General features: G+C 36.0%; 1 protein-coding gene across 4 annotated transcripts in view; it reads right to left on the bottom strand.

Annotated features, from left to right (window-relative positions):
• Positions 1 to 3,825: 3,825 nt before the first annotated feature.
• LOC131692421 (calcium-transporting ATPase sarcoplasmic/endoplasmic reticulum type) overlaps positions 3,826 to 14,257 on the bottom strand; it is a 108,710-nt gene continuing 98,278 nt past the window's right edge. For 3 of the 4 annotated variants that reach the window (XM_058979460.1, XM_058979458.1, XM_058979459.1), the window contains exons 10-11: positions 9,865 to 9,982; positions 3,826 to 4,732 (exon numbers count right to left, since the gene is read on the bottom strand). In XM_058979460.1, the coding sequence (XP_058835443.1) occupies positions 4,704 to 4,732; positions 9,865 to 9,982 (147 nt within the window). In that variant the 3' untranslated portion in view covers positions 3,826 to 4,703. Of the gene's footprint in view, positions 4,733 to 5,152; positions 5,812 to 9,864; positions 9,983 to 14,257 lie in introns of all 4 variants that reach the window. The other variant, XM_058979461.1, reaches the window with a different exon arrangement.

Raw genomic sequence — 14,257 nt, 5'->3', positions numbered from 1 at the left:
ACCTTGAGCCGGGGAGCCGATTTTATTTCGACGTCCATTTCACCTTGAGATGAACCGCCGTCAGGGGAAGTCATTTTTGCACGGGCTAGTATAGGAGTTATCGAAAATTTGACTTGATAGAGTGTTGCCGTTCAGCCTGGTTTCGGTAATGTCAGTATCACGACATAGAGCATGTTGTCTTGATGCTCGCCTGCTATTGTGCCGCAGATCTCTGCTATTGGAAGAGAGAGGGAAGAGCATCAGTTAGGAATGTATTGACAATCCAAGATCTCTTTTATTTGTCCCTTACGGAAAGATAGAAATCAGCTCTAGTGCTAAATCCTATTTCTGTTTTCAAATTAGTTGAATTTAACAACGAATTCCTAAAAATAACCAGCGATTTAGTTAAAATTCAGCTATTATTTTTCTAATTAAGTTTTTGTTTTTAAGAGAAGGTTTTAGTTAAATAAAATCCAGGACACAATCCAGCAAAACAAAAACTAAAAATAAAATTTGCATTTTCAACTTTGTTTGCGGTTGAATTTAGGAATGAAAACAGCATTCTCAACCAAACAGATAAAGAATGCTATTTTGTTATTTCGGGGCTGTGTATATATGCTGTTAAAATTCAGTGCGGCGAATAACAAAAATCTTTACTGAATTTTATAACCAGAAACATTGTTAAAAACAGAACAGTTTTTGCTCATGTCAAATTCACTTGAGCGAAAAAAATAAATTGTTAGTAATTGGTGTTATGGCAGATTTTTGCACGAAATATTTTGTGAATTAACGTTGTTTAGTTTTATTTCAAAAGGATTATTGTCAATAAGTAGTGAACAGATGAAATGAGACGTTAATGTTGCATGAAATTGTCCACGAAAAGTGTAGTATTTTGGTTGAAAATGGTGGTAAGTTTTTATTTTTCTCTTATATTCTGGCCTGGTGGAGTGAAATTGTGGCAATGTATGTATTGTCAAGAAAGAAGACAATGTCAGTGAAACAATTATAGTATCATCGCATAATGTATTTATTTAGCATGTTTACGTCCGTTTAGTTCCCTACGTATAAGATGTGTCAGAGGTGGATGTTAAGCGCCATTTTGAAATCCAAGATGGCGACTCCCGGTTAATCAAAAATTTTTGCAGCACAATCAGTATAGGAATTTTTAAAAATGACTGACGAGTGAGTGTCGATGGTTGATGTTTAGCGCCATTTCAAAATTAAAAATGGCGACCTTCGTTTTAACGAAGTTCGGAAAAACTTAATCATTAAGGTTATTCTAGGAATGGTTTGGATGAGTTGTTTCCAGAGACAGATGTTTTACGCCATTCTAAAATCCAAGTTGGCAACTTTACACGCAGAAAAATTAAGCATATTTAAACCAAAAATATGTGTTATTCAATCCTATCATTTATTGTTTATTACTTCAAATAATAAACTTATTGGTCTGAAAATATTTTTTTGTCGCAACAACAATAAAATTTTGTTTTCAATAAAATCATTTTTAATTTCAGTAATTTTGTTTTAATTTCAATAAAATATTTATTAAAAAATGGAATAATATTTTTTTAGAAACAATAAATAAATTCTATTGAAATCAAAATAAATAAATGTATTGTCTCCCGACCAATAATTTTATCAAAAATATCAACAAACGACTTGGTGACGAAGCTTTCTGTAGAACGCCTCTGGAAAAACTTATTTTGCGGTGTTACCTGCCATTCAAAAACTACTCAACCGATTTCTTTCAAACTTTGCATAAACATTCTATTAAAAAATACCTAAGTCCTACGTAGAGTTTTTAAGATAAATTTTCAATTAGGCAATATATACGCGAACGGAGGTCTTAGTGGAATGTACGTAATGTTTCAAAGATTTTCTTCCATTTAATTCCACTATGTTTTATAGTTAGATGCACTTGCACTTCACTATTTAACAGATACCGGTATTTCGATTACTACTTGTAATCTTCTTCAGTGTTTGTATCAGTCTATATAGACTGATACAAACACTGAAGAAGATTACAAGTAGTAATCGAAATACCGGTATCTGTTAAATAGTGAAGTGCAAGTGCATCTAACTATAAAACATAGTGGAATTAAATGGAAGAAAATCTTTGAAACATTTCAATTAGGGTTTTTTTACTCATTTAATTTTTTTTTTTGGTTTCGCGAAAAATTCCGCCTTTTTATTAGTAAACACCACTTTTATCGAAAAATAATCTCAAAAACTCAACGTAGGAGTTAGATATTTTTTACATAGAATGTGTATGAAAAGTTTGAAATCAATCGGTTGAGTAGTTTTTGAATGGCAGGTAACACCGCAAATCATGTTTTTTTTTCCAAAGACAAAAAGCTTCGTCACCGAGTTGCTTGTCGATAGTTTTGCCTAGAAAAATTACAGCATGTTATTGAAAAAATACACTATAATGTACAAAAGTTTTGATCAATTCGCTAAACACAAAGTTCTAAAAAAATCGCAAAAAAGTGTCTTTTACGCTGAAACCTTTACCCCCCCCCCCTTAAAGAAAATTTCGTTAAACCGGAAGTCGCCATTTTGGATTTAAAAATAGTGCCAAACATTGTCCTCCGACACCCTCGTCAAAACCATTTCGAAAATACCCATATTGATTGTATTCTAAAGGACTTCAACTGAATCAAATTAATGTCGAAATATAAGTCTAAAAAGTAGGAATTTTATTTTTTTAAATTAGTAGAAAAAACGCTAAATTTAACCAAAGCTGTCGTAAATTTAAAAAATTGACATTATAAATTTAACTACGAAAAATTTTAAATTTAAAAACTTAAATTCAAAACTGACATTTGTTGAAATCAACTGAGGAAAAAACTAGATTGAACATTGTTTTGAACACATCCCTAAAATTAGCATATTTTTTCAGGAATTCAACTAAATAACTAGATAATTTTAATGCCAAAAAGTTTTGAATTTAGAGTACATATTAGTTGAAATAACAGAAAATAGCACTAAATTCAGCACAAAATTTAGTTGAGAAGATGGAGAATGTGTCTCCGCTAAAAGTGACAGCATCATTTTCTCGCCAAATCAGCAGAGAAAACAGAAATTCCGACTAGCATTTTAGCTCTTTTCAGGAAGATCTAGAACAACTAATCAAAATCAGCAAATTGAGAATTTGCTTAGTTGTCCTAAATAATAACTAATTCAATTCAGTAAATCAACTAAGGTTTTCGCATCTGAGCCGAATTTTGGTTCTCCGTGTACGAATTTTAGAAGCAATAAAATTAGTGTGCTTTCGACTGTTATTGTGACAATTTATGGTTTGAAGATCTGCGTTTCAGTCAATAAAAATCAAGAACATTCGTTGCTCTCTTTCTCCAGAGAGCAACGAGTGATAAAATATCAAAATTTAGCCAAAATATGGTCTTCCTTGGTAAAATTGAATAATGATATTAGAGAAAAAGTCAAGAGAAATCACAATCGCAAAAAAATTGTCATCAGATTTAAAAAATAGACACATGTTTATTTCCAAGTACTTTATTGATTCATTTTTTCATGACAACTTCACGGTATTATGTTCACAAAGCCCGTTTTTTTTTTGTACGACAGTCAACTGCAATACACTGAAAAGAAATCAATAAACCGATTTTTTCATTTCTTATTTCAAACTTCTCACTACTGATTACTGAGTGGGCTCTAATCGCAACGTCCTGCCGCCCAAATTCCTTCTATATAACGCTCGAGAAAAGTTGAATAAGCTATCCCAACATTAAATTGTAGCACATGGTAAGAACGAGAGTAGTCATTTCCCATGTCTGCTGGCCAGTCTGCGTTGGGATAACACTTTTTCAATCAAGAAGATAGTGTGGGTGGTTTTAACGATTTTTATTTATTTTTTCGTGAAACTTTAACTTTTTTAAACAAAGATGAAATGACATAAAATTAAAGATGGCGGTCAACGTCACACAATGGTTTTCTGCTTTTGTTAAATTAAGTTTTTTGTAAATTATCTAACCTTTTAAGTTTAATTTCGATGACTACCACTCAACAAGAAGATGATGTCTCTCTTTTCAAACTTGTTCACTTTATTTTATTAACTTATTTACAATGTTGTCTCATGTTCAAAAAAAAAAATAAAAATTTAACTAAATTGAAATAACTATACAGTGAAACGAAAGACTACAGAACGCATAGTTAACTGAAAATATTCATTCGTGAAACTGACGAACAGAACAATATCGAAACTTAAATGTATTAAACGAGAGAAAATGTCTTCAATTGTTCGTTTTCACTAGAAAAAGGTAAAAAGTCGCTGTTCAGAAATGTTCTATTCTACCCCAAAAGGATCTGCATATCGTTCCTCGCTCATGATCTCAATGAATTATTAAGAAAACATCGGCAAAACTGTTTTGTATTATTTTTTTTTTTTTTTGGAACACGCTCACTATTCGGTATAATTCGAATTTGTTCTTAAGTAAATCGAGGAAAGGAAATGAAAGCTCTTCTGTCATTCTGAACGATTGCTGCTGAATCGGTTATTGTGACTACTACTTCGTATTGGTTTAATACTTCCTATCAGATTGGAAGAAGTCGATGCCAGTGATCTTCCCTAGGTTTAACAAATAACGATATTTCTATTATTTCTAATTGATTTTTATTGTTTCGCATTGTATTGTATGGCATTATTACGTTGAATCATGCTGTAAGAAACTTTTCACTGTGTCGATTTGTAGTAGTAGGCTACTAGCTTATTCCCAGGTCTTAATAACTTCGGTGGCTACATATGCAAGAAAAGAAAGTTTACGAAAGGAAGAAATACGGATAATAAGTTTGTTGAGTACTGCGATATTTTTTTTGGCTAACGAAGCAACTTAAACACTAATGTAACAGAATAAAAAAACATTAACAATCGAAGATTAAGTAGGCATTTTGGGGGAAGGGTGTCGCAAGCGACGTCCACAGAGTGCTTAGTGTGGCTAGAAATGCGAATTAAGGGGTGGAATTTAAGCTTTTAGGAAAAATATACTTGATGTAGTGATACTACATCCAAAATTAAAAGTGATATCGGAACAAAGATAGAGACGTCACAGAAGCGTTTGTTGCTTGCCTAAAACACAGGGAAGTGTGTTGAGGGGTTGAGATGTGTTGTTGTTTTTCACTATCTATGAATTAAATATACTAAAATAAATTACTTTACTTGATTTCTTGGTGTACTTCGGCTTATTAGAATTACATCACTCACAAAATCATTCGATATAACTCTAAAATGCCGATAATGCGTCGTATCAACTAAAAGGCTGTCTCTTCAAATGTAAGCAGGGATGAAGGTTGGGTTTATTGTTGATCACGCTCTCTGTACTCGATGGTACATTATTGGTTGGTTCTTCCAGGGGGGAAGTATTGGTGAATATTTGATGACAGTTCAGGATGGCGTGGACACAGTACTGAATAATGACAATAACAACAAAACAAACACAGGATCGATTTGATGAGATTACGATGGCACAAAAGGGAAGCTTAGGTTTGTGATCCGAGTATGGTTCGGCCAGGGCAGATTCCGGTTTTGGTTTTATTTCCACGGTTATGGTCCTCTCTATTCATCGGTCGTTCGCCGAAAGGAAATAAATACGTTCTACCTGGCCGTCGAATACTTTGCCATTATCGTAGGTCGGAAGTGCGCCTTTCATTGGCCCAAACTCTGGCACAGCACCGTCGGGGCAGGATGGTTGGATTGAAGCATGGTGAACTTGGTTGGTGTTTGTTTTTGGTTTTAGGGTTTTGGATGCTGTGATGAGTAGTAGATTTTGATGAAACAATAGGAAACTTGTGTGGTGACTTAGTGGAAATCGGGGTTGGCTGTGGAAAAGAAAGGTAATTATAAATATTTGGAAGCTCGCGGAGAACTGCTATTCACTACTATTTGCACAATACTGATACCAGGGCTGTATCAAGAAACCTTTTATCAATCGATACGATTTAATACGTATTATATCAGCTAATTTTTTTTCCAATGCCCTGATACCATAAATCACAGTACTATCTTATAGAATACGCACTTCAGAACAAAATGTATCTATCTATCGGCTATAAAATTTCAGCTGCGCTTTGATTGCAAATATGTGTACTGCTATCTACATTGTGTACGTGTTCAAAACTACAACTACATAATACTGAAATCGTCTTTTAAGTGGAATGATACTTACTGACAAATAGTGTGGGGGATAGGGTGATGATATAGAAGACAAAAACGGAAGCACGACAGTGAGGAGAATCGGAACACAACAGAGCAATGCATGGTACATTTGATTTTGTGTGGGTTGTTGTGTTGATATTACTTTGCCAATCCATGCAAGAAAAGATCACTAATACCAAACGAAAGCTTATCCTCGTCAGACTGATAGCGCGCCAAACGGAAGTGAATGGTCCTGGTGGTCTTCAGAGGAGATCCGCTTGGTTAGAGGGTGATGATGATGATTCAAGCACTCAAGATGCAAGTCGGAATGATTGGTGGTGGGTTGGAGTACAAAAGAGGTCTCGCATACTTCCGTTGAAGAAAAGCCGGCGGTCATTGGCTGGGACTTTTTCCAGGTTGACACCAGCCCCTAGAGAATGAAGCTTTTAGCGTTATGGGTTAGTCGATAAATAGTAAACACACGCTCACTCAGGGTTTCTGTTAATGTTTTAAATATATTTAAAATGCATTTTATTCATTTTTTTCTAAGTTTTTAATTTTTTTCGTCTTTTCTACCGACCTTCTTAGCTAGACTTCGAGTAGTCTTTTGTTTTTAGCTACAATAATGATAATCATACTTTTTGCTGCTGTTTTCCTGTTTTTTCACTGAATAGTTGGAGTAAAAAACTATTGTTGAACAAACTTCACACAGTCATATCTCTTTTTTCTTTATTTCAATAATGTTTACAATTGAACGAATTTCTATCAGCACGAAAAGACGTTCGTTTTGTTATTCTTAACTTGCTGCCATTTATCAACAATTGCAGTGGCGCTTGATAACAATACAATTACTTTCTCTTCTTACCCAAATCACTATTGTAGATCGGTTTTCGGTGTGATTATTTCTAAGATTTGCTGTTTGTTTTACACCATTCCTATAACTGTTAATGTATATATATATAGTTACGTCGTCAACGTCTATTGTTTTTTTTAATAACCTAGAGTCCATTCTGATCTATTTTTTGATTTCATCGAATCGCAAATGTGAAGAAATTATGTAAAACAATTTCATAAATACATTAATTATCTAATTACGCTAATTCCGGGTTCCTAACACTTCAGCCGAAATTGTTCAGTTTGAATATTTTTTCTAGACATTCACAGCAGCAAATTCTAATACAAGCAACATCCAAAGAGTTTAGCTGTTTGCCGCACGAGAATGTATTGCAAATAAATTTAAAATAAAAAAGTTGTATAAGTTGCCTTCCGCTTCAGTAACCAAAATCTTACTGGATGGAATAAATTTCGTCGTGGTTTTGGTTCTGCTATTACCATATTCAGCAAAAACGAAAAAATCCAATACAAAGAATAATTCTATTAGGCACACACATATCTATCGGGCGTTTCTAGTCATTGGATTCATGTAAAAGCTACATTTGATGCTATAAAATGGAAATCGTCCTGCTTTTAGAGTTAAACTCCTTTCGAAACAAGAGGGATCCGGGATGTTTGAAGAAATTCATTGGTTCGCTGCGTGAATATTCCGGGAAGCGGGGGAAAATATTTTCGTGTGAAATTGGCTCAAGCATTGGTTTGAATTTTTAGTACTATTATTAGTTAGTCTTGGTTCTTAATAACAGTTTGCTAACAACTATGTTCTCTTTGTCGCCATGGTAAAAAGGTGATTAAGAGAAAGTGTAAAGATTTTCTTTGTGGCTGCACTTGAGAGTAACATTTTACAGTGGTTTTGTTGTTTAGACGTTATACGTGAGATAGAAAAGGTGAAAAGTTTATATTGTTATGTGGGTAGACTTATTGTGTAGATATTTTATAACAGTAAAAAGGGCAGAGTTTAATAGGTCAAGTCTTCAAAAAACTGTACAAACAAAGTTGTATTTTTCTAGATTGAACGCTGTTTTTTGCTATGGGTGATTGTGCACTAGATTTTGCAGAAACCGTAGAATTTATCAGAACAGTTCAAATCATTAGTGCACATCATTGCCACCATGAACAATCTGTGGGAGACTGTGATAGGACACACGTTGGGATAGGTACATGTTGCTAGATTTTTTTTCCAGTGTATGTATTGTTCTAATTTTTCGTCTATTTCACTTTTCAGACCTTTTCGTTTCTGCTTTCACTACTTAGATAAAATATTACCTTTTTCTCGGAAGATAGTTTTGGTTAGATTTAGTAGCTCTTAAATCAAAGTCAGATTCAGAAAACACAAAAAATTCTCACTCAAACTTAATGGGTTAGAGGATAGGCGGGATGTTATTGTTCGTTTGATTACGTGTGTTTTCCGACACAACTGTTGGTTTGAACAAGCGGATTCACCATAATTAGTATAAGCTATAAAACAGTGCACAATTTGTTGCTACGTTTGTCTTCTTTTTTTGTCTGGCTAGATTACCAGACAGGATGAGAAACTTTAACTTATAAAATGAGCTAACTTACAGCAACAAACATAATTAGATAGTTATTAAGGGTTCGTCATAATCGATTACGGGGCGGGATGATGTTAAATTAAATAAGTTATTCTCTCCGGTGCAAACATATACTCTGAATTCATTCATTCAATCATTAACGTATTTGGGATTCTACGCAGTAAGGTAAATTGTTCTTAGAAAAAAAAGCCACTCAAATACATTCCTCTCACTTATTTTGAACTGTTTGAAAAGGATCTGTCACAAGCGATGTCATAGTTTTACACTTTTCTTACTTGCGTTTGGGTTAATAGTGCATGTCTATGTGTAGATGCTTTAGAAGTGTGAACAGTTTGACAGTGTGGTGAAAATTGGTTATTTTTCTGTATTCTCGAAAGTTACAAATCGGTTATTCCTGTTTAACATTCTGTGGATTTGTATTTGTAATTGTGTATAATATATTATCGTTAATATTGCATTTCAAATTTACAATTATTTTTGTTTTGTTTTTAGATGAAATGTATATAAATATATACGATTGTATAGCAACGTTGTATAATGATTTGCGGTTACCATGTTGATCTTTGTAATGTAGAGAAGTAGAGGTTAATCATAAAAAAGATGCACGTTGGGGTCCATAGATTGGTTTGAGATTTAAAATAGAAACGATTTCTTATGCGAAGTACGTGTATCATACAGGGGGAGAGTACACATAAACAGGCAATTAGGCAACTAAAAATCAAGGATTCTTAAAAGTAAAGAGGAAAGTAATAAAAAAAATGTTCAACAATCATTTGCAATCACAAATCACTTAAGAATTACTATCAGCTTCTAGGTTCAGTTTCGCTAAAATCATTCGTTCTAACTCGATCACACGCACGCACTTCGCGAATAACTGAGGTGTGCATTTTTTCTTTGCATTTCCACTAGGAGCAGAAGCTTTCCGGTGTGCCTTCTCAGATAGTTATTTTTCCGACGGAAAGCGAACTCAGATGAGCAAACCAATCGCACACACATGGCTTCCATCGAGATCGAAAAACCACACCGGACAGCATTCTCCCGACTGGACCGAATTCCATTTCCCAGATTTTTCCTATAACTCTTGCTCCCTCACGCGAAATATTCAACTTTAACTTAATTTTCATTAAATCGCCTAACTGTTTTTTAGGATTTTCTGCATCTTTTGTTGCCCGCGACTAATTCGTTTCTTTACGCAAGTTTAGTGTTTTTAGTACGGACCCCAAAGGATATAAGCGAAAAACACTGCCCACGCTAACACTAGCCAATGCATAGATTTGATATAGCTCTCACCGTCACAGATCCTTCTAGCGGCGAACTTGAGAATTTCATCGAGCAGTACCACCGGTAGCGAGAACTTCATCACTGTTATCCATTCGTCGATGTTCAGCGGGGTCACCTGGAATACGGACTGCGAGGATGGAAGAATAGTATAGATTAATTCATTGCGATATTAATTTATATAGGTATTGATGGTTGATTTTCTATTGCAGTCATCGTGCAGCTCTTTGTCTATGTTATCCCATCGTTTATTAAACAAAAGAGCAATAAAAAATAACAAAGACCAAATCTTTGAACGGCAATTGGTAAATTCAAAAACTAACGGTCTAAAACCTAACAAAAATAAATAACTTATCCGAACTGATTTCTGTTAATCCAATCTCGAACTGATCTCTAGTTAATCTAATCTAGCTACTAGGATTAAACAGATTGATTTTTTTGTCATATTTTGAATTCAAATTCCAACAGTTTCAGACTAGGATTCCAACTCAAATTAAATAATCAATTCGGATTGAATTTCGCCAGAATCAGTTTATTGTAATTTTACAAAATTCGTTAGACTGTTAGCTACATACCCATACCGATAACAAACAGTTTTCTTATCTTGCTCAGTACAGAAGTTACAAATCACTCCGTTGCTATGACCGGACAAGTATTCGTTAAGTGGAACCATTATTGAAATATGAAGCTTAACATATAGCAGAAAATACGGCAGCGCGTCCACCACTTATGTCATGCGGTACTGATTAGGTCAAAAAGCAAGACCTGAGTAGAATCATTCGCTTCGTAGAACAACATGAAAAGCGTCTTCGTATGTAGTGACGTTTTGCACAATATCCCAGCATACATGGACGATGACACTATTGAAGTAAGGCTACATGATTCGGCACATCGTACTAAAGTTAGCGTTATCAACCATCAAATGTCAAAATACGGAGAAGTGGATACCGTTGAAGATGGTATTTGGAGGAACTTATTCGCAACGGTTTTTTTGTAGTGAGAATGTGTTTGACAAAACCTATTCTATGGTGTTATGCGCAACAAGAGAACTCAGTGCAGATTCCTGCGTGCTAATAATGTGATCAATGGCTACACAATGCAAAATCAACACACAGAGATTGCTAAGGAAATTATATCTATTGCATCAAAGACCGGCACATTGTCCATAATCTCATATTTGTATGGAAAGGTAGGTAGGTAGTGGTGATAGCGGACGTAGCGTGATTGTTTCAAATCTTTGTTTATATGAGGTTTCTACGTTAAATTATTAGCGTTTTGCACGAAATGTGGCTCGTTTTTTCTGACCGATGACGTGCTGTGAAATGAGTAGGACGGAAATGGGTGCTTTATGCGCCATAAAGTGATACAAATATTGTTTTCAGCTTCGACTGACGATGATTGTCATTAGGATATATTCCGGACGGCATTGCGCCGAAAGGAACGCACCAGAACAAGAATCGCAGAAAGAAGTTTAACCGTGCAAAAATGTTGAACGGGAAAGGTTTAAATCACTCTGCGCCACTGCGCAGTTGCGTTTTCAAGTTAGTATGGAAAATGGTGTATTCACTCCCGCTTTAAGGGCGCACTTTTCCGGGATCAGGCATCTCTATTCTACTCCACCTAACTCATTTGTATTAGGGGCCATGCATAAATGTCGTAGCATTTTGGGGGGTAGGGAGGGTATACCAAATTTGTGACGAAGTGTGACGAGGGGGAGGGTAGGGTCAGAAGTTGTGCGACGTAGCATTAAGTTTAAAACCCATTGTTTAGAGAAAACAACTTAATGATCCTCCATTCCCAAGAGAAATAAATTTAAATTTAAACAAGTTACTTTTGACGCGGTTTTTCATGAGGTAAATTTTACGTTTAGCGGAATTACAAGTTCGCAAAAATACGAAAAGATTTTGTATGCGGATTTAACTTGCTACATTGGTTAGCTAAAGTTGCCAGCTAGCAGACTTAGTTTGGTAGCTGAATTAAATTTTCACTTCGGATTCAACCAAACAAAATTTAGTAATTTAATTAAGATGAACGTATGCTTCTTAGAATCATTGGCGGCTGCAGGATTGTGAACTGAGAGAACTTCTCTTCATGCTCCCCTTGCCATATAAAATTTAAAAAAAATATTAACACTATATTTGTCATTGAATGGGCTTATTTTGAACGCAATTTGCCTTTTTAATGAAAATGTTGATAGTCAAACTTGTATTTCAAATAATTGAAAAACATATGTAATTTTTTTTTCATCCCCCGGCCGCTTTGTACGGGACGACGGGGAGGGCGTAGGTAAATGCTACGTTATTTACGAGGGGGAGGTTAGAATTTTGTGACCAAATGCTACGAGGGGGGAGGAAGGGGTCAAAAATCGCCGGAAAAAAGCTACCTCATTTGTATATGGCCCCTTAGTTGTATTACGGGTAAACTGGGAAAATAAATGAAAAGGCTGGAGTTCACAAGTTCGTAATAGAACACTATACTGCTTACATCAAGCACTCAATATACCATGAGTGATTGATGATTGAATCAACTGGCAGCACAAAATTTGAATACACTAGTTCGGAAGTGGACGATTTTGAGATCCACGCCAATCAATCCAGAACATCGCTTGAATTTCTGCGGTATTGATGACGAATCGCTGAACCTTCTTGGACAGGTAAACATTTCGGCTAATTTATGGTTTCCAAAAAGTTAATGAAAGTAGAAGTCCTGCAAAATAACCATTAAATTGTTTTTTCGATGCCTCTCAGGGGGTGTTGGAATGCAATTGTATGTCTTATTAGACCTTGTTTGATATCCTTTTGGGGGTGTCAGATCGGATGTGCATTTTGTGGTAATGGGAAGCCTATCCAGTATGCAGTTATCCAAAAATAATGAGCAAATATTGCGCCTCGCTAGAAAAGTTTATCTACTCCAGTTCCGCCAAATCCTGCTACTTCTTAATCACCTTCGAAATGTCATTGGGATTGTGAAGGAGTGTCTGTGTTGAGCTGGGCTCGGATACAACGCAGATGGTACACGACCCGTTGCTGTGTGTGTGTGTAAGTGGAGAAGGCATCCATACAACGGCGTTTCGCACTTCTGGCTCATCATCTAACTTTCGTCGTGAGCTACTACCATTCCATTACTGCTCTCCGCGTCATACTTTCGGGATTGAACACATATTGGGACGCACTGCAGTTGGCAGTATGGAAGCCGTCGATCCTTCCGCCACAGTAGAGCTATTGTGGCCAGGATCATCAGTGGTCCTTGTCCTGTATACGGGATAAGTGAAAGGTTCTTCAAATACGTCACAAATGGCAAGTTCACGTCTGTTCCGAATACTTCAAGCCCTAATGTATTCTCTACTTTCAGTAAATTGCTATTTACTCAGACCAGATGTCGACCTTCTGCAATATCTTTTTTCTCGCCGACAACACTCGATGTATTCTGGGATGCGACACAGCTGATATAGGATACATCAAACCCCTCGCCATACTCGAGTCAACCGATTCTGTTTGTGGCAGTGATGAAACCTCCTCCGAACCCGCTCCAAACGGGTACATTGCCATTCCAGACGAACCTGATCCGTCTCGCACTAGTATCGAGCTTTACTACTACACCGTCAGCGGTCAAAACTCAGTACCAGGCAGTTATTTGTTCGCGACTATAACGTCATCGCCTTGACCGAAACGTGACTTGCCAACCGTACTCTGTCTTGTCAGGTATTTGGTTCAGTATTTGATGTCTACCGCTGTGACCGTAAGGCAATAATAAGATATTAGGTGGTGGTGTGCTTATCACTTTTCGCTGTGGTATAAAATCTATAAAATCCCGAGCTACCAACTATGATCAGAGGGCGAACTCCGACCGATCGTGGCTACCAGTGAAACTTGTCGGTCGTATTTCTCACGTGCTAGAATTCGTGATTCCAACCTGCTCGATGTGCGTCTTTCCTCCGTTTTTTTCATGACCTCGATCGCTAACGCGACTGATGATATCGTTATTCTGGGTAACTTAAACTTTCCTGGTATAGTGGATTTCTACGGTTAGTAATGTATTTCGACAGCTGAGTGTCGAAAAATGTGCGCTTATCAACAACGCCAGCTCTTAGTTGCTCTCAAAGGCTATCAACAATCAACAACAAGACGATTAAAAACTGCCAAATTAGCTGCATCAAAAAGTTCTCGAAGAATAAGACGCAAGTATTACGAAACAATTGCTTTCAACTGAACTATGAACACAAATAGCAAAGCAGACGCGTTTCTCTAGACATCAGCTAAACGAGGAACGTCAACCGAAATCCAAGTCTAAGTCCTTCTGGACGTATGTAAATGACTAGCGAAAAGAATTCGGGTTACCATCTTGTACTTTATTAAACTGAGCTAGTCTGCTCTCACTCACAAAATATGTATTCGATGGATTCACC

This window comes from Topomyia yanbarensis, chromosome 3, assembly GCF_030247195.1.
Source record: "Topomyia yanbarensis strain Yona2022 chromosome 3, ASM3024719v1, whole genome shotgun sequence".
NCBI classification, from domain to species: Eukaryota; Metazoa; Arthropoda; class Insecta; order Diptera; family Culicidae; genus Topomyia; species Topomyia yanbarensis.
Note: the sequence above shows the minus strand (reverse complement) of the source record. Positions and strands in the feature narration are given on the sequence as shown.